We start from the raw sequence: 21142 nt of genomic DNA, 5'->3' as shown, positions 1-21142 counted from the left end.
TCCAAAAGTAGCAAAATACTTTGAAACTTTTTGGGCTTATTTGCAAAGTGGTCGTGTATAGTCTTTTGAGGTGTTTTAAGGCAGATTTCACAAATATTGCTGCAATCTTCCTCCAGTAAAGGGGTGGGATAGAAAGTGGAGTAACATCTCAAGACAGAAGTGTTAGACTTGATGGACCAACTTTTGATAAATTTGGAGTAATTTATGACAACGCTCAGTCTCTTTGTGACAAATCTCCACCGTAGTCTCAAGTTCCTTGGAAACTGGTCACTAAGTCACTAGATGTCTTAAAGTTATAGCACTTAAGGGGTTATTTTTATTTCTTTTTTGTTACAGAATTTATATTTTCTTCCCTTTTTTCCTATTATAACCCCAATACGCCCCCTGATTGAGAGCATGAATAGATCCCCAGGCAGATGTGGAACACGTCAATGACTCTGCTTGGCAGGGAGAAGAGACTGTGGATGGGGCTGTGTAGGTGTGCACAGTTTTAAATAGAAAGAAAATTCAGGCAAGCGGAGATTTATTGAGTCATTTCATGGAAAAGTATATCACATAGATTAACAAGTTACTATGGTGGGTGTGTATGTATGCCAACTCTGGGCAGGCACTGGGTTTGATTGCATATGCTTGTATTTGTCTACGGTCCTTATGTTAAGTATGGGTGAGTCTCTTGCTGTTCGGGTAGCTGGAATCTTCCAGCTGCCTGTTATGTATGGTAATCCTCCAGGTCTTGGTTATGCTACAGTGAACAGGTCAGAGCTGCCGGTATAAATCGATGTAATGTAGCCAATAATTATCTTGTAGACGATAAAATCTGATATAAATCTTTGCGAATATGGGAATCGCTATCGAGCGTTCTGAAAGACGTGCCCGGAGCCTGGAAAACTTATCTGCTTGGCATCTTCTTCATGTGGGGGCTCACAATGACGTTTACTTGACAAAAAAAAAAAAAAAACTTATACAGTATGGTTAACCCTTTGAATATTCGTGCGAGCTGAAGATTTTAACATTGTGTAGAGAGTTATGGGAAGACAATAGTGAGGAAGGGGTGGATCTCCGTCAAAAGGGATCCCCGTGACTTGTTAAAATTTCGTATCGCGCAGAGGGCTGGCTGTGTTTTAGGGGGTGCACACCCATGGCTGTAGCCTTGCGTTGGGGGGTAGAGGGGAGGATCGAACCACAGGGTGGGGCCATCGAAGGCTTGTTCGTTGCCTCTGACAATGAGCTGTATTCTCAGCCACACATGCATCTCAGATCCATTCTGCGCGGCTTAGAGGGGGGTTTTCAGTCTTTCCCCTCCCCTCCTCCTTCCTTCTCTTTTTCTATCCACCTCCTGGGGCTGCCAAACCTAACAATCCTCCTCCTCTGAAACCAGGCGAGAAGAGCTTGGGAGTCTTATTGAATGTCCATTTCCATTAATTCAGCCTATGCAATAGCTAATCCACTGCACTGAAGGCAAGAGGCTAATTAATGACAAGCTTTTACAGTCAAGACTGGCGATAATTGCTTCGGTGTCCTTTATGGTGCCAAGATAAAAATGGACTGGGCCTAACATTAGAGGCACTGTGTACACTGCAAGACAGGAGGACATTAAGAGCTGGCCAGCTGAATACGGAGCAGAAAATTACTAATAGACAAGAGATAATGAATAGGCCAGGCAGGCATTCATGGGGAAAAATCCATTTTGTTAGCACGCGAAATGAGGTGCTGGAAAGAGTTTGCTAATTGTCCTCATCTTGTAGCAGGCAGCACTGCTCCCCAATTCATTTCTCTGCTAATTGTGAGCAGGGAAGGGTGCCCACAGCGCCCTGCAGCAATCTGCCTGCCCAGGCTTTTCACATTTTTTTTCCTGTTGGGTTTTTAATTGTTGCTAATACACCTTTATAATGAAGCTAATGAGGGGGAATTATTGGACAACTTTACACATGGATGCAAGGAGAGTGCAGTCCAGGGATTATGCATTGATGTGCGCTCTACTGTAACCCATGGATTGATGTAACCTCTCGGTGCGTCCTCTCCTCAGGTACAAGTGTACTTCACGTTTTCTTCCCATTTCTAGAGTTCAGATAGTGTGTATTGAATTTCTGTGCTTCTTAGCTCTTCAAACAGTATGCACATGTCTTCGAGGTTACCCTGTTAGTAGTGTAGGGTTCACCAGTGTTCATTTTGGAGGACTATTGTCCTGTCTTTGCTGTTGTTGAGTTTGGATTCTTTGTGACTTATTTTTGGTTGTGTTCTCCTCTCCCACAGAGAAGCAAGCTGAAGCTTTTGCCTCATCGTTTGGAAGAAGAAGATTCAACTAAGTTTATTGTCCTCACTCTGATCTCTATCGCCTGTATTATTGGGGTTCTTGCTGGTTCTGGGGTCATCTACTGCCTGCGTCACCGGTCCCACCACAAACTCAAGGAGAAGCTCTCTGCTTTGGGCACTGACAGCAATACAGATGCCACCAGCACTTACCAGGTAACTTTACACTTGTTTTTCATGTTTATTCAGGTCGCAGTTTAAATACTATAGAAATGGGTGTTCAGAATTACTGTTAAGTATTCCTGAACTAAAAAATTCCTCATTGCTTCAAAGTGTTCAGACTGAATATTACTTTCCAAAGAAATGTCTAGTAAATTGGGCATATGATGTATATGACGTGTATACTGCATCCAGGAAGACAAGGGTTAATGCAATAGGACCCTTGAAGTATTCTGGAGGTAGGGGTTATCTTACTTCAGTTCTATAACTCAACGTAATTATATCAAATTAAAGTTCTCCATGATGAATGTGATTTTTGTCCAGATTACATTTGTACTTTTTCATGTAAAATCTAATTTATTGGGGGATGATACTATAATAGTCTACAGGTAATTGTTTTACTTTATGTGCTAAGCAAGTAATTCAAGTCTTAGTTATAACATCTAATATTATTGCTAATATTATTCAGTTTATTTTGTATTTTATCAGAATATTTTTTTTTTATTCGCAAATTTTATGATCATTATTATAATTTTTTTGCTACCTCATAGTCACACCAGTTTATGACGGTATATTAAAAAGTTCTAAATTTAGAACGCAGCAAAATCTAAATTTTTTTCATCAAAATGTTTAGACTTTAGTCCCTTTTTTTTAGATCACCTGTATATTATTCTGATAAGCCTGGTGGTACAGCCCATCATGAATGAAATATCACAGGATATTGTGCTATTTTTTAATATCACTAAATAATTTTTTTTTATATCTGAGTTTTAAAATCACCGGCCTTTCCCTCATAAAACTAGCTGTAAATGTTAGCTCAAATTTCTACAAAAAAATAATACAGCTCCAAACTTCCTGTGGCAGCACCAATTAATAATATCCATAATTAAACTCAAAGCAGGGAAAATGTGACGTCTTGCATGTGACCTTTTAGATATATCTCTTGGGGGCATATTGGTTAAATCGATATTGATTTTATAATGAGTAATGGTCTGCTTAATAATCTGGAAAGTACACACTACATAAATTGGACTGAATTTATGGATCTGGTGACAAAAAATGTTACACACCCTTGAAAATTAATATTTTTTTCCAGGGAAAAAAAGAGCATAAAGAAATATATATATCTAATATATGTGCTCAAAATTTGTCTCAAAAGCAATAAAGGCAATAAAGTACATAAAAGATGATTAGTCTGATACTAATGGTAGAAAATAGTAAAATAGAATCAAATTTGAAAACTGCAAAAGTTTCCAATTTGAAAACTAACAGAATTATTCGATTTCTGGTTAGTTATTATAAATGATAATTACTATTTTTTTTAATATGCTTCTTAATGTGAAAATGTAAATGGGGTAATTTACCACCATTTTCGTTCAAGTGAGGTTCTCTAGTAGACAATCCCAGGAAGCATGTTGCGTTTTAATTACCATTTTTATTAGCCGACATGATTAGTTTTATTCCATCGTCTTTTATTCTCCCTATTGTTACGGTATTTTAGGATGCTATAAACCAGCTCTGGGAGGGTCTTGTAAACAGCAGCTTGGAGCAGCACACATGCTACTTGTCACTCTGCCCATTAAAGGTGATTAGAAAAATGCCTGTGTAACTTGCCTGACTGATCAGCACCGCTTAGTGCTGCTACATTGGCCACGTAGGATACACATTTCAACCCATTCTCACCTGACTTGCCACCTCAATACCCCCCCTCCCCCGCAGCTCCGTGAGCCAGGTCTGAGTATGGGTTAAACACAATCTATATCATAACCAGTATTAAAAAAATGCACCCCATGTAGGAGACTTCGGTTCTCATGGATTTTGGCCTTTTGGACAAATTAGAACATAAAAATTTAAAGAAAAAGAAAAAAAATCTATTATTGAAAATTTCAAAGAAAGCTCCACCTGTTAATCCTATTACCACTCTATTTTTTACGAAAGCTTCCAGGTCCTTGCTCAAAACCCTTTGTTCTGCTGCCATAGCCCCACAATGCATTGTGACAGTCAGCCTTAACTACCATGCACCCATGTAGTCTCGAGGTGGCTGCAGCTCATGTCAGTCCCTTATCATGGCTTACTGTACCTTAATATTTACCCAATGAAATGGAGACAAGGCAGCTGGGGTTACATAGTTACATAGTTAATACGGTTGGAAAAAAAAACATAAGTCCATCAAGCTCAACGAAGTTATATATTTTATCTAATTCAAAAATAATTAAAATAAAAAAAGTTAAAAAAATTATAATATTTTTGCACCACCAGGTGTCAAAATAGATGCTGAGAATTTTTAACGTCAAGATAATAGACAATTTTTCAACACATATGGTCATGAAGCCATACAATCCATCAGCGCAGAAAAAAAATGCTTAAAATCCATATGGGCAATGAAATATGTTTTCTCATCCCATATGGACTGAGTGTAGAAGAACAGAAGAATAAGGTTGGCAAAGTTTGTAGCTGCTACCTACAGATCACCCCATTTTCAGTTACTTAGTAAACAGTTATTAGGGTTTCCAAAACCTCAATTACTATCTACATCTGTCTTCTTTCTTTGAATATGCATTGTGAGGACACCAGAAGCACAGAAGTTCCCTCTTCATTCACTGCTGGCCAGCATATGGTGGAGTGGCCTTTGTTAACAGAGAGGCCAACAGTCAGTAACCCTCGGACTACTGGTCTGTTCAACATATGCTGCCTTTTCTTTTGTTGCGCCCTGTAATGTATTCTGTATTATGCAAGTCATGTTTATTATAGTTTGCTGAATTTTATATTCTGCCTTGGCGTCCCTTGAATCTAGAAGAATAATGAGTACCTGTCTTGATTTCCACTATTCCTGTTACCACTGTTCATCTAGTGAGTCTTTATGTGTATTTGGAAGTCCATGTTGTTTACCTGGTAGGTGGGGAACAGTTACTTGTTATAACGTATTGTCCTCTGTCAGAGGTTTCCCCGACCATACTGTAGCCATGATTATGAATTCAAGGGCTGAATTGTTTTTAACGTTAAAGTCAAATGGGTGTGAACCTTGACTAACGTCTCCCCATCCTCCCTTTGTGACGGCCACACAAAAGACTATCCGTCCCTTCTCCATTCTTATTCACTCTTTATTGTTTCTCCTCTCGGAGGGCTTCATTTAATTTCATATATTGTCCCCCCCACCCCCCACCGCCTATGTACTATGTGCTGAGAGAAGAGATTTACTGAATGCATATAATACCAAGATGTTCTCTTCTCCCATCCCATGGAAAAAAATGGAAGTGGAAGAAAAAGATGAAATATTTTAGCGAAAAGTTGGGTCTCCAAAGAGCTCCCTCATTATTCTGCAAATGTCAGGAGATGAGGAACATTGCAAAGAAAATTCTTTTATGTGTATGAAGCCATCTTCTTCTTTCTCCCTTCTCTCTTTTGCTTTGTTGTAAGTGTTTGATGTTCACATCTCTGCTGAAAATTGTTGTCACATTTCTTTTGCTTACCAAAGAGCTCCAAGACAGAGATGTGGTCTCCAAAAATACTCCATTAGAAGCCTATAGGTCCATATGTGAATTTCAATTTAAATTCATTTTACTATAATTTAATGTATTCGCTTTTTAAATGTCCTCTTAGAATTGATGATTAACACATTGTAGTTAATAGAGAGTAGTGGGCTTATATTTGGTGTAACTCCTAGTAACCAATACAGCTGAATTTTATCTGACTCCCCATTTGATGGTTCCAGTATACTGATTGATTTATTATACATCACATGCATCATTATTAAATGATATCCCATCATGCCTCATATTGTTAATATATCATAAACCTCATTATTAAATAATACACCATTCACCTTCTACTACATGATGCACCATGTAAGGTCTGCTATGTTATTTAATAATGCAGCATGTAACATATTATTACATATTGCACCATGCGGTATCTATTACATTGTCAGATAATATAACATGCACCAATTTATTACATAGTGCACCATCTACTAAATGACAAACCATGTAGCATCTGCTATGTTACTACATAATGCACCTTCTACTACATCTATACATGATATGCCATTCTCCACATTATTACATGATGCACCATCTAGTAAACAATGTACCATGTAGCCTCTGCTATGTTATTACATATTGCACCATCTAGTAAACAATGTACCATGTAGCATCTCCTCTGTTATTACATAATGCACCATTTATTACATGACGTACCATGTAGCATCTGCTATGTTATTACATAATGCACCATTTATTACATGACGTACCATGTAGCATCTCCTCTGTTATTACATAATGCACTATCTATTACATGACGTACCATGTAGCATCTGCTATGTTATTACATAATGCACCATTTATTACATGACGTACCATGTAGCATCTCCTCTGTTATTACATAATGCACTATCTATTACATGACGTACCATGTAGCATCTGCTATGTTACTACATGATGCACCTTCTATTACATGACGTACCATGTAGCATCTCCTCTGTTATTACATAATGCACTATCTATTACATGACGTACCATGTAGCATCTGCTATGTTACTACATGATGCACCTTCTACTACAGCATTACATGATTTGCCATTCTCTACATTATTACATGATGCACCATCTACTACATTATTACATGATGCACAATGCGCCTCATGGTCAGACAATGCACCATCCAATGCCTAACACCATATGTATTAATATGTTACCTGCTGCATTAAATAGTCCACCATGTACCATCTACTAACTTGTTACATAATAGGCCATGCACCACATTATGACATCATGCACTCTCGCTATCGCCGACTACATAAAGCACCGTACAGCATCTACTATGTTATTAAAGAATGCAGCATGCACCATGTTACTGTGTGACAAATCGTCTACTACCCTATTAAATAATGCACAATCTGCCACAGTATTAAACAATGCACTATCTACTTACCTTATTACATAACACACCATGCAAACCACATTATAATATAATGCACCATCGATTACTACTATGTTATTACATGCTGCATTATGTGCGCATTTTTATATCTGCCCCATTATTATATAATGTACCGTCTACTACCTTTTATTACATATTGCATTATATGTACATTATTAGTAAATGCCCTATGTGCCCCATTATTATATAAAGCACAGTCTACTACGTTATTGCATGATGCACCTTACAGCATCTACTAGGAATAATGCGCTACATTATTACATTATTATTGGGTATATTATTACCAATATACTGCACCCATATACCACGTTATCAGTAATTTACTATGATCTATGTTATTGCATTATGCAATAACCCACCTGCTTTTCAAAGCCTGAAGTGAGCAGTGTAAAAATGCTAAATGCACTATGCACCATATTATTAACAAATGCGCCATATAGGTGAAACTCGAAAAATTAGAATATTGAGCAAAGTTCATTTATTTCAGTAATGCAACTTAAAAGGTGGAACTAACATATGAGAGACTCATTACATGCAAAGTGAGATATTTCAAGCCTTTATTTGTTATAATTTGGATAATTATGGCTTACAGCTTATGAAACCCCAAAGTCTTAATTTTGAGGTACCCTTAGCTCAGGGGGTATGGATTAATTAGCTGACTACAGTGTGACACTTTGAGCCTAGAATATTGAACCTTTTCACTTAATTCTAATTTTAAGCTGCATTAATGCAATTCCTTTTAATTTGCATTACTGAAATAAATGGACTTTTGCACGATATTCAAATTTTTCGAGTTTCACCTGTATTAGTACCTAATGCACCATATTAGTACCTAATGCACCATGCAGCATATTATTGCATAATGCACTATGCAGCATATAATTAACTAATGCACTATGCCATATAGTATTACATAAAATATGCTGCATAGTAATACCTAATGCACCATTCACCATATTAGTACCTAATGCACCATTCACCATATTAGTACCTAATGCACCATGCAACATATTATTTCCTAATGCACTATGCAGCATATTATTACATAATGCACTATGCAGCATATAATTAATGCACTATGCAGTATATTATTACATAATATATGCTGCATAGTAATACCTAATGCACCATTCACCATATTAGTACCTAATGCACCATTCACCATATTAGTACCTAATGCACCATGCAACATATTATTTCCTAATGCACTATGCAGCATATTATTACATAATGCACTATGCAGCATATAATTAATGCACTATGCAGTATATTATTACATAATATATGCAGCATAGTAATACCTAATGCACTATGCAGCATATTATTGACTATTGCACTATGCAGTATATTATTACATAATATATGCAGCATAGTAATACCTATTGCACTATGCAGTATATTATAAACTTTTTTATTTTTTATTTGCAGTTAATAAATCTGTCTTAAATCAGTTCAGCAAGCTAACCACTAAAACCCACTTTGGTGTGGTGGCATAAAAATTTCAAACCTTGCAAATTTTTTGTGCCCCACTTTGTAGCTTTTTGAAGACAGATTTCTGGAGTGCAGGATCATAAAACAATACCCTAGGGGCATAATTATAAGACAGCATGCGCTGTATTATTGTAATACACCATGCAACCTCTTATTAAATAGTCATCATGGGTGGGGATGAACAATCCATTGTAAGGATTGAATACAGAATATAAATATTTGTTTAGGTGTAAAAAGGTGTAAAAAAAAAAATTACCAATTGATGGGTAAAATCATTGGGAACGGCAAGCCTGGTATAGGACATTATGTCCTGTTAGCATCCAATCCTGAAGCACAGTGCAGCTCTTCCATTTTGATGTTTCTCTTGTGAAGAACAATGAGTATCATGCTGAGCCTGTAACCGGCCTGCATGTTGCATGTGACCAAACGTGTCTACTTTTCATTCATTAGCATCCTGACCGTGGCTGACTTGCCTGAATACCCTGTCACTGCAGGCGTCACAGTTCTGGAGCCTGCCAGAGTATACCATGTAAAGACAAGTCATGCGTTCAATGCAGAGTGGCATCAACCCAGAGAATGCTTTTCATAGTGTAGGTGATGGTGAAATGCGATTATATATTAACTCAAAGAGCCCTATTCAGCGGTCAGGGTGAAACAGTCAGCCTACTGTGCTTTCAATTGCTAGGAAAAGGGATTTCTGCCGTTAGATTTCTTGAATATTTTTGAACCATATTCCACAGCCCTATACATTGGGTTATGAGCCCATCATGGCTTACTATATAATTTCGCTATTCTAACCACAGACAGACTACTCCCAGTTACATAGGAAGCCAGTAATGTGGAGTAAATGGAGACACCTTCTGGAAATCCTTCACATGTCTAATAAGAAGGAGAAAAGCTTCATCTCCCGCAGCCATCACTGTATATACAACAATTCATGTGAAAACCTTTAGGATGCTCTTGATAAATACAGATTCCAGAGCAATTCCTGTTCCAGTTCAAGTGACTTATCTGAAGTTGAGACCAGCTTTTGGAATGTCTTGTAAACTCCCCCTTACCAGGCAGACCTGAAAAGGCAAGCATATTTACGTGCTACTCACCGTTGGGTCCTGGATCTTTTGTGTCCCATCCTTGGCTGCCTCATTTAGGTCCTCCACTGTTTACATTCAGTTTGATGCCATTGCAGACTATCGTTGGCCGCAGCAGTGACCTTTCCTTCGTGGCGCCATGTCAATTGGTCACGTGGTACAAAGTGAGCAGGTCATCCGTGCAGCCAATGATTGGCTGCAACTGCATCAAGATCTTGACAGAGGGGGACCTGAATGAGGCAGCTGAGGCCTGGGAGTGTAGGAGCTGCGAACCATCGGTGGGGAGCAGGTAAGTATGCTTTCATTTGCAGGTCTGCCAAGAAGGTGGAGTTTGTTAAGACCCCCTTCCCCCCCCCCCCCCCCCAAAAAAAAAAGGTTTCCAACCACTTTAAGGAACAGCTAAGAGTAAAGACAAGCAACTTCTTGTTTTGCAAAAATTCAAGTTGCATCCAAATCCAAATCTTTGGTCATTCAATTCTGGTGAATTTTGGAGAGAGGAGAGAGAGAGTGAGAGACAAGAGAAAAAATATAAAAGTCTTAGGAGACCTCAGGATGTCATACACAAATTTTCAGGCCAGATGGAATAATTTGGATTTGGGTAAAAATCTATTCAGACCCAATCGAATTGGTCGACTGATTCGGTTGCATCAAACTCTATTAAAATTTTGAACAGTTTACTCATCTCTACTAGAGATGAACGAATTGATTTGTCTCATCAGCAGGGCTTCTTCTCTTGTGAGGGGCTGTCCCCGTAGGTGAAGAAGCGCCCACTTGCTGCAATATTGACAGATCTGTCCATTTAGCCTGGCCCTGACAATTTCCTGCCGGAAAGGCCCCCAACAGGTGAACAATCCCTCCTGATGAGACAAATCTATTCATTAGAACTGATTTGCTCATCTATAATCTCTACCTAAGACGTTTTGAGAGAAGTGGGGTGCCAGACCCACCTAAAGGCTCCTTCTTTAGAAGTGATGTGTGTTATCATTACATGCACGAACCACGAATGAAGCCGAGCAGATTGTTCCATTCTGATTCAGACTACTAAAGGTTCTTCACTCTTCTAAGACAGGGGAAGGCAACCTCCGGCACTCCAGCTGTTGTGAAGCTACAACTCCCAGCATGTATATTTGCTCTGCTCTTCTCAGAACTCTAGTAGAAATGAATGGAGCATGCTAGGAATTGTAGTTTCACAACAGCTGGAGTGCGAAGGTTGCTGAGCCCTGTTCTAAGAAGACTTCTCTTACGTACTGCAGCAAAGTATGGAGGAAGCCACGTGGAATCCAACATATTGTTTAGTGATTGCTGACCCACAAGTATCGTGGTCATTGTACACTATTGGGGCTGTTTATCAAACTGGTGTAAAGTATAACTGGCTAAGTTGCAAACAGACAACCTATCAGATTCCACCTTTCATTTTCGAAAGGAGCTGTCAAAAATGAAAGGTTAAATCTGATTGGTTGCTATGGGGCAACTAAACCAGTACTGTTTTACACCATTTTGATAAATGACCCCATATGTTTTATTCACGATGACCTTACCTGGATCTTTGTTTCTTAGATAGGACCGTACCGTGTCATGTACTCAACATTGATAATATTATAGGCAATGTGGCTTCCCATATTAGAGGCCCCAAAGAGTGCACTATAGGTCAACATACTGAGGTACAGCTCGCTACAGTATATTGAGTGGTGCAAATAAAATCAATGGTGTTATCCATGAGGATTACAAATTAGATCCATTGTGGAAGTAGACATGAGATGGGTCACATAGGCAGCACAACTTTCTCTGCACTCCTGATATAGTTTAAGTAATACTTTCGACAATACTGTAAAATTAGCACCAGAAGAAATCACTCTTCATGCTCTTAGAGCCAAAGCGTCTTCTTTTGCCTGGTGCCTGTGGTATAGTGCAAAAATTGACACATTGGGGGAGATTTATTTAAACTGATGTAAAGGGAAACTGGCTTAGTTGCCAATATAACAGTACCATATGGTGGCAAAATACCACTTTCATACAGGTACTTCAGTAAAAATGCTAGACATTGATACCACCAACATACAATGCAAAAATAATATACTGGGCAGTGCCTAATAGCAGTTCATAGAAAGTAGTACCATACAGTACTCAAACAATACCAACATCCAGTGGCCAACTAAAGCTCCATACAAAAAGTAATTTGCTAACAGTGCTTTACAATGTCTACAGTATATAACACAACTACACAGTTAATATTAGGATTGAAGGTAATTTCAAACCTCCAAACCCTCGGTGGCAGCCCCCTTTCATAGGAGTGACTGTTGCATGCTGGGTCACACACCTGCCTGGTAAATACAGTGCATGGACTTGCAAAATAATGCATATACATCCCCAATCATATGATAAAATGGTGGAAATGCAGTCAACCTTCTCTTATCACTTTATCACAGAGGAAGATAATGAAGCTTACGCATTTCAAGCCAACTATACCCACATAAGATTGTCATGATTTTCTTATGTTGATGGTCTTTTAAGTTGGTTATTATCTTCTTCCTAATAGGTTCTATAAAAAGTAAGGAATATTAGGTAGCCCTACCTTACAGTGTTAGCGGGGTAACCACTAAATGCTGGGTCGCTCCTGTACTTGCTTTGGTTTCCGGTGGCAGAGCACAGCTGTAGTAGCCACATCTGAAGCTGCACTTGTAACAGTACTCTTATAATTGTTTATTCCATTAGAATTAGTGCATATTAATGGCTTTGATAACTGGTGGAGTTATTATGATACAACCATTGACCTCTTTGGTTCCGTCTGTAGGCCTCGTGAACACGACTGTGCAGTGGCGTACATAGAGAAGTACGGGTCCCATAGCAAGGATCGAACCAGGCCCCCCACAAAGGACAGAAGGGTTTCTGCCTAAACCACTTTCAATGACCCTTGGGCCATTTTCCCACTGCCTCATTTGCTAAAAGTTGTTTCTTTAGAGGGTAGAGTCCTGACCAAGTTTTGACCCCTAGTAGAAGAGGGGATGATCCCAACTGGGTCCTCTCTTGCCCTGGACTCCATAGCAGTCGCACGGTCTGCCGTTATGGTAGTTACACCCCTGTGACTGTGTCCGTATTTCAGTCTGCGAACCACAGATCCGTGACATACGGCTATCTTGTGCACAACTGTTTTGCAATGCAGACCAGAATAGGATATGTTCTATAATTTGATCTTCCAAAAAATCCAGATGTGTGTGTGGTCCTATAGAAATGAATGGGTCAGTGTGCTATCCACAGAAAATGCGGATAGCACACGGATGAAACATCTGGTCATGTGCATGAGGACTTATTTTTATGTGACCCTCATTTATTAAACTTGTAGTAGACTGCATATCGGTTTCACCATATAGTAGACCTATACATTGTATGTATTTCTTTGCTATAGAAATGGTGAAAAGTACTTCATGACATTTAACCAATCAAGTCTTGTAATTACTAGACAACAGCTCAGAGGTTGTGACACATATATCTTAATTACTAATTCCACATGGTCCTCCTAGGTGGTGCGCAGTAGAAGTGCTTCCTAATCCAGTTGTAATATATCCCAGCAGGGAGTGTTTTCCAGATTCTTTCTATTCACAGGTGGAATAATATGTAGCAGATGCAGTGAACTAATTATTAATTAATGCTCCTAGTAGGATATCTGGAGCATGTTCTCTGCCGGAGGTGGCTAGGGGCAGGGTTAAGAAGACTTCTTGTACTTCATAGTGGTCAGGAATCTTATACACCATAAGCAATATGGTATCTTATCATTTCAAGCATAAATCCATCTATCACAGTTTGTCTCATTTCTATACTTTTATTTTTATTCTTTTGATTTGTAGACTACAACAGTGATTTACAACTATTTATCCCAAATACGCTCAGGGCCGAAGGCCAAGCTAAGCATTCTATCATTCATGGTCAGAGCTTTGTTCTGGCTTAGTATGCTGAATGTTCTGCCTGCCCCTGTGTCATCTCTACTGTCTTTGACAGCTCATGCTGCTCCTGTTTTCTGGAGAACTTTTTTTCCCGGTTCAGAGAAAACCCCAAGGTTTCTCCTAAACCTTGGTTGGTAGACACATTTTGCAGATGATGCCTGTACCAATACAGTATATCAGAAGAAAACAGCCCCCAACCTATTTTGTATTTGGTAGGAGGATGCATATAAAATTTAACCTCAAATTCCTATTAGGGCTCATTCAGACAGCCGTATTGTTTTTTTGGTCCGCACATGTCCGCTGCTCTCATAGAAAATGTCTATTCTTGTCCGCAATTGTGGACAAGAATAGGACATGCACTATATTTTTTGAAAAGATCTACACCTGTTCTGTGTTTTTAGACCCCATCTGGTTTTGGTTCACAATAACTGATCAAATAACTGAAGTGTGAACTCAGCCTTAATGGGGTTTCCAGGGGCCTCGGGAGAGGTCATCACTGATTGATCTGTGGAACTGATAGCACCTTCTCTGATCAGCTGAATGACATGCGTCAAGTGAATGGGACTGAGCAGCAAAACCAGGCATAGCCACTACCGTATGGCACTGTGCCTGTGTAAACAATGAAGTGGACGGTTTAATCTTAAAGGGGTATTCCTATCTTAGACTAGGTCCCATCTCTGAATTCTGGTAGTCGGTTCCAGCAGAGGAGCAGAGCACTAGAATTACCGTATTCTGGTATTCTGCCGAGCAACGCAAGACCCACGTTCTTGCTAATAGGATCCAGCAGAATAAATGGCAGCTTTCTGCTGGAAAAATACCACTGCATGTGGAGATTTATGCTGGAATCCCGGGGATCTGGCAGTGCCTCGCGTTGTCCAGCTATCCAACAATTGATCGTCCAGCACTCACATTAAAACCATTTCATCTTTATTTTGCTAATTAAAATTTCAGTGGCAATCACACCATACTAACTCCTATGCGTTTCAGTTGTCACAGCGATCTTAGTCATGGCCATGAGTAAGATGGATGCGATGACTGAAATGCGTAGGGTTTAGTATGGTGTGATTGCCACTGGAAGTTTAATCCGAGTGCTGGACGATCATTCGTGGATCTTTGTAACGTTTGCTGGGACGAAGTTCGTGCACTGGAACTACCACCCCTGTCCGGCCAGCTGGAGATGTCCAGCTATGCCGGATACATTAATTCTGGTAGTCCGCTCCTCTGACGGAACTGACTACCAGAATACCAAAACAAAGATTTGAACCTTATCTATTCATGGTTGAGATCGGAGTACCAGTAGTATGTGAGATTACTGCCCTCATGATCACTACTAGTGTTGAGCGAAGTGGAATTTGATCCGAATTTCAGAGAAAAATTGATTCGCCGAAAGCCGAATTTCCTTGTGCTTCATGGTAACGAATCGATTTCCCTGAAATGGCAGTAAAAAAAAAATCATACCTCATCCGTTTGAGTGCGAAGAGCCGGTTGCCTCCATTTTGATTGAAGTTTTCCGCGCAAAATCCCACGCGCAGTGACGTATGATGTCACCAGTCAGATTTCATGCTGGATCTTTAATCAAGATGGCGGCTGCTGGCTCTTCGCGATCAAATGGATGAAGGTAAGTATGATTTTCTTAATTTTCTTTTATTGTTCACTGTAATATTGATGTAAGATGCCGCGATCAGTGATGAATGTGGCATCTAAGAGGTACAATGATGGGGAGCTGTGTGATCGCCGCACCCGCTACATACAAAGAAATGCGCTTCGTGATGAAGTAATTCATCACAAAGAACATTTTGGGGAAAAATTCAGGGAAGCAGCTGAATTGAATTTTCCAATACTTCGCTCATCTCTAGCCACTACCTTATGCCATCTTTTTCACAGAAAAGGATATATATGACTTTATTTTTAGAGATATTTTGCGGATAGGACATAGATGTTTGTAGTGAGAACAATAGATGAGTTGTAAGATTATGTCTCTGCTGGATAATCCTTGTAAATATTTCTCATAGGAAACTCCAGATAAGGTGGAGCAGTTAGATGATCTCCCCAGATAGATTTGTCTCTGTGCCGCTATCTCGGCTGTTATAACGGTGAAATTGTGTTATTGATTGATACATGGATGTATACTGTGGAGCAAGTAGAGGGTATTTTATACCTGTAAATTATCAGAGGTTTGATTAACCATGTATGGAAAGGCTATTCGAGTGGGACCCAATGTGTGCTGAGTAATGTCCTGCAACCCCACAAAACACCTCTTAGTATTTGTAGATAATCATGTAAATGTCACTACCTGGGGCTCTTCCCCTGCAGGGCCACAAAACTAGAGGTAAGAAAAAAAGCTAGGGCTGCGGCTCTTTGTTATGTCTCTGCTGTGACCCTTTGACCACTGCCTGCTTTTTCCACCTCAAAATGAACTCAATGGAAGCTTTAAAAATTGTGGAGTCTGCTGGAAGCTTCATTTTCTTTAGATATAGCTATTTGGCTGCTGTAGTAAGCGCCCTGTTTAACCTCCTGCTTGGCCTTTATAGCTGTTCTATATGCTGTACCTATGGTACGATGACCCCCTGCTGTATATATAGATTTGTGTGCAAGATTTGGTGAAAAACAGGGATTTACCTTTTTTCACCCCAGAAGCAGCGCTACTTCTCTCCATGTCTGGTATTGCAGCTCATCCTCACATAAGGAAAGGGACTGGCAGGCACGGCCTATGGAACAGGAGTGGAGCTTTTTCTGGGATGGGGGGGGGAGCTGACCCTTTATCTTGGACATCCCCTTTTAATGTGTGCAATGTGATTTACATGCCAGTCGAGGACACAGGAAGTCACTTCCATTGGGCGCCTCATTATAAGGGAACCTGCGAGCCAAGTCTCAGTCTTTTATTACATTTCACCATATTATCTGCATCTCAGTGAGAAGACGAGACATTTTCTCTGCTCCCAGAATAGCACATGCCTAGCAGGTATAACATCACCTAGGTGTTCTGCCTGCCATAGCAAGAAGGAACACCTTCTAGACCTGCCTTGAATACTTGATATTAGTAAGAAAGTAATGAATGACTTTACCCCTCTGTCTATGGATCACTCTGCACCTACCTGCCTTCCGTCTCCTTCAAGGGAACCTGTCAGCAGGAAATTCACTGATAGACAGGCACAATGCCATGTATGACTGGCTCTGCTAAATGTAATGATGAATAGAAGAGAAGGAGAGCAGCGCCCATAGGTGGGACCGCTATAAAGCCGGTGGGCACACGAGGGTTCGTGACACAGCGTGTAGTAAAAATTGTTTGGTGCTGCCAGGCGTCTCCCTCTAAGCACGGGCGTGGTAGTCAGGAACAGAGGATGCAGGTGTTGGGATCGGCAGATGGCACAACCAAGGCAATGCTGGCGCCAGATGAGTTGATTAATAACTTTTATAGTTTGTCTCTTTAAGTAACGCGTTTCCGGGCCAGACCGGCTCCTTCCTCAGACCAAAAGCTTTTCAGCTGACGAAGGGACCGGTCCGGCCAGAGAATGCATTACTTAAAGAGACAAACTATAAAAGTTATTAATCAATTCATCTGGCGCCAGCTTTGCCTTGCTTGCGCCATCCGCCGATTCCAACACCTGCATCCTCTGTCCCTGAATGTAATGGTAATACCTTTCATCTAGTGATCCGTTGCTTCATTCTGAAGAAAAAATACTTAAGGCTGGGTTCACATAATGTTTTTCCCATCTGTTTAACACATCCCCCCAAAAAAATATTTTAACTGACTTTTTTTAACGCGGTGTGCTGCGTTTTCGTATCCTTTTTTTTCCAAATGTATACGTCAAATGGAGGCATAAAACGTGATGTGAACCCACCCTAATCTGTATGCAGTGGGAGTGCACTGGGGGCGCGCCCAAGCCACTCTGTGCTCCTTTGCTACTCTTGTTCTCTCCTCTCCTTTTTGATTCATAGGGTCAGGATGCTCCATTGTCATCTCCCTGACCCTATAAAGAAGGAGAAGTGAAGCAGGAGGAGAAAGAGTGCACAGAGTGGCTTGGGCACGCCCTCAGTGCACTTAAATATTCATCTGCATAAGGATTAAAAGTACTTTTTCTCCAGATTGAAGCAACGGATCATTACATTCAGCAGAGCATTGTGCCTGGTTTAACAGTGAATTTCCTGGTGTCGGGTTCCCTTTAAGTAAGAAAATAGTGAAACACAAATAATATATAAATCTGCGAAGTAAATGTAGATGGTAATCTGTCCGCTCCAGTGAAGCGCCTTTCAGCAGCGTATTACAAGTGAGAGTCAAACCGAAATCAGCTTAGCATTTAAACAATAGGATTATACATAGTGGAGAGAGGATTGCTAATTAAAGGAGAGGTTGGTAAAGGGCTAAGGACGGTCCGCTGGGACTCTCCACAGGCTTTATAGCTAAGATGTGACAGGATCAATCCTGCTTAAACCACAGCATAGCTGACGGATCTGATCCAGCTCAAATTGTATGGGGTCACCAACCCCCTAGTCCACTTGCGGTCCTACTCAGTTTTCCTCATCTTTCTCATAGGTATTTAAAAAAAATCTCCAACTGAACCATGTAATCCTAGATTGTTGTCTCTGAAATCCAGTCTTCAAGGAACCGATCATGTCATGAGCGTTCTCTCAGAGAACACCCTGTATTAATGACTGGTGTAGTAAAATTTATTAAATTACTTGTGCAATATCATGAAATTACTCAATAAGTTACTGCAGTGAAAAAGGGATCCGCTGCTTTAGATATTATATACCGTAGATATTATATGTAGCGTGTCAGGACAACATCGATCAAGCTGATGTGTAATGATCACTATTGTTGGAAATGTATGCAATAACCACAAGATATGCCATATATGCATCAAAGATTCAAGTCCCACCTCTAGGACCCCCACCTATCTCTAGAACGGGAAACCCCCTTACCCGTCCTACCTGGTGAGGCCACTGCTGTGAATAGAGAGCTGGCCGCACATGTGTGCCTCTCTCTTCACTTCTATTGGTGTTCTGAGGACTAGCGTTGGTCGAGCACCAAAGTGCTCGGGTGCTCGAGTAGAACACTTCGGGATGCTCGGGTGCTTTACCAAGCACCCGAGCACATTGGAAGTCAGTGGGAGAACCCAAGCATTAAACCAGGCACCCCCTGCTCTGAAGAGGGGAGGGTGTCTGGTTCACAGGAAAAGGTCAGAAATTTATGGAAACACCACTGAAATGGTTCGGGAACAGCATGTTGTCCGAATAGTACGCCACTTTTACAGACTGACAATAATACGCACAAAACCGAAGATAAAATCGATTTTAGAGGAAAAATTGTTAGGAAACATTCTTTCCTGTATATTTACTTGTATATAAAGTGCAAGTTCTGCCGAAAATTACAAGGAAGAGGCACTCCGATACAACCTGTATATCACATAAAGGAGGGCCTCATTCACATTGTGGTACAATTTTTCAGGTAGTGGGACTCCTACACTCATAAAGCCTATGCACTAAGGGAAAGGGCTGCCAAAAATTGCAAGGAACCGGCACTCCAATACACCCTTTATGACACATAAAGGAGGGCATCATACACACCCTTGAAAAATTATGATTGATGGCCTGCTGGTGACCCTCTAAAACATTAGGGGTGAGGGCCTTTATGTTCAGCTGATTTCCTCTGGTGGAGTAAAGAAGTCAGGGGCAATCCAGGCCTTGTTCATCTTTATAAGAGTTATGCCCTCAGCAGCACTAAATACACGCTCTGACAAAATGCTGGCAGCGAGGCAGGCCAGCACCTCCAAGGCGTAGAGCGCCAGTTCGTGCCACGTGTTCAGCTTGGACACCCAGTAGTTGTAAGACACACAGGGATCACTGAGGACGCTGACACGGTCTGCTACGTACTCCTTCACTATCTTCCAAAATGTTTCCCTCCTTGTGACACTAGGCCGCGCATCAGGTTGAGAGTGTTGACAGGGTGTCATAAAACTGTCCCAGGCCTTGGAGAGTGTTGCCCTGCCTCTGTTGGAACTTCTGTGTGTTCCCCTCGTCTCCCCTCCTCGGTTTTCCAAGGAACTATGTACTCTGCAATCAGCGTTGTCAGCTGGAAAGTTTTGGAACAATTTTTCCACAAGGACCTCCTGGTATTGCACCATTTTGCTCATCTTCTCCACCACAGGAATGAGAGATGAGAAGTTCTCTTTGTAGTGGGGGACGAGAAGGGTGAACAACCAGTAATTAGTGTTGGCCAAAATGCGTACAACGCGAGGGTCACGGGAAAGGCAGCCTAACATAAAGTCAGCCGTTGTGTGCCAGAGTCCCAACAGACAAGACTTCGCTGTCCTCATCAGGAGGTTAACTCTCAATCTCCTCATCCTTTTCCTCCTCTTCTACCCATCCACGCTAAACAGATGGAATAAAACTTCCATGGGTACTACCCTCTGTAGCGGAGGCAAACGTCTCCTTCTCCTCCTCCTCCTCTTCCACCTCATCCAATTCGTGAAGAGAAACTAAGGGTACTCTGGCTATCACCCTGTGTACTTTCTTCCCCCATTTCCACCTCTTTTACATGCAAAGTCTTAATTGTGAGCAGCAAGAGTTTGAGTAGACACAGAAATGGGATGGTTACGCTGATAATAGCGTTATCACCGCTCACCATCTGTGTTGATTCCTCAAAGTTGCATAAAACCTCACAGAGGTCACCTCACATAAAATCTCACAGACATCCATGCCCACTCGTCGTTTGTGAAGAGCAGAAGCTGACTGGAAAGGCGACGACCATGTTGCACCTGGTATTCCACTACTGCCCTCTGCTGCTCACAAAGCCTGGCCAACATGTGGAACGTGGTGTTCCAGCGCATGCTCACGTCGCACAACAGTCGGTGAGCTAGCAATTGCAAGTGTTGCCAGATCGGCGGAAGCTGTCGATGACTTGTCGAAATAGCAACACGTGGCGCACCTTCAATAGTAGCTCAGGCAAATTAGGGTAGGTTTTGAGAAACCACTGAACCTGGTGTTAAGTCTGAAAACCCAATAAGCTTCTCTCAAAAGAATGGTTTTCCTATGATCATCACCACCTCTGGGGTGAGCTGTCACCTTCTCTATCGCAAAAGCACGGAAATAATTAACGCTGCGATTGTGTATTTGTATGAAATGTTTTACTGCGTTTGAAACATTCATGGATGAAGGATTCATCATATAATTAAGGTGCTCGAATATCTTAATCTTAAATTTTCTGGATGAGCTATC

General features: G+C 40.8%; 1 protein-coding gene across 1 annotated transcript in view; it reads left to right on the top strand.

The window, feature by feature from the left end:
- The window catches only part of PTPRN2 (protein tyrosine phosphatase receptor type N2), a 1552619-nt gene that overhangs the window by 1418142 nt on the left and 113335 nt on the right, over nt 1–21142 (top strand). Inside the window, exon 13 of the mRNA XM_044294005.1 lies at nt 2254–2466. Within this exon, the coding sequence (XP_044149940.1) occupies nt 2254–2466 (213 nt within the window). The remainder of the gene's footprint in view (nt 1–2253; nt 2467–21142) is intronic.

This window comes from Bufo gargarizans, chromosome 5 (genome assembly GCF_014858855.1).
Source record: "Bufo gargarizans isolate SCDJY-AF-19 chromosome 5, ASM1485885v1, whole genome shotgun sequence".
Classification (NCBI taxonomy): domain Eukaryota; kingdom Metazoa; phylum Chordata; class Amphibia; order Anura; family Bufonidae; genus Bufo; species Bufo gargarizans.
Note: the sequence above shows the minus strand (reverse complement) of the source record. Positions and strands in the feature narration are given on the sequence as shown.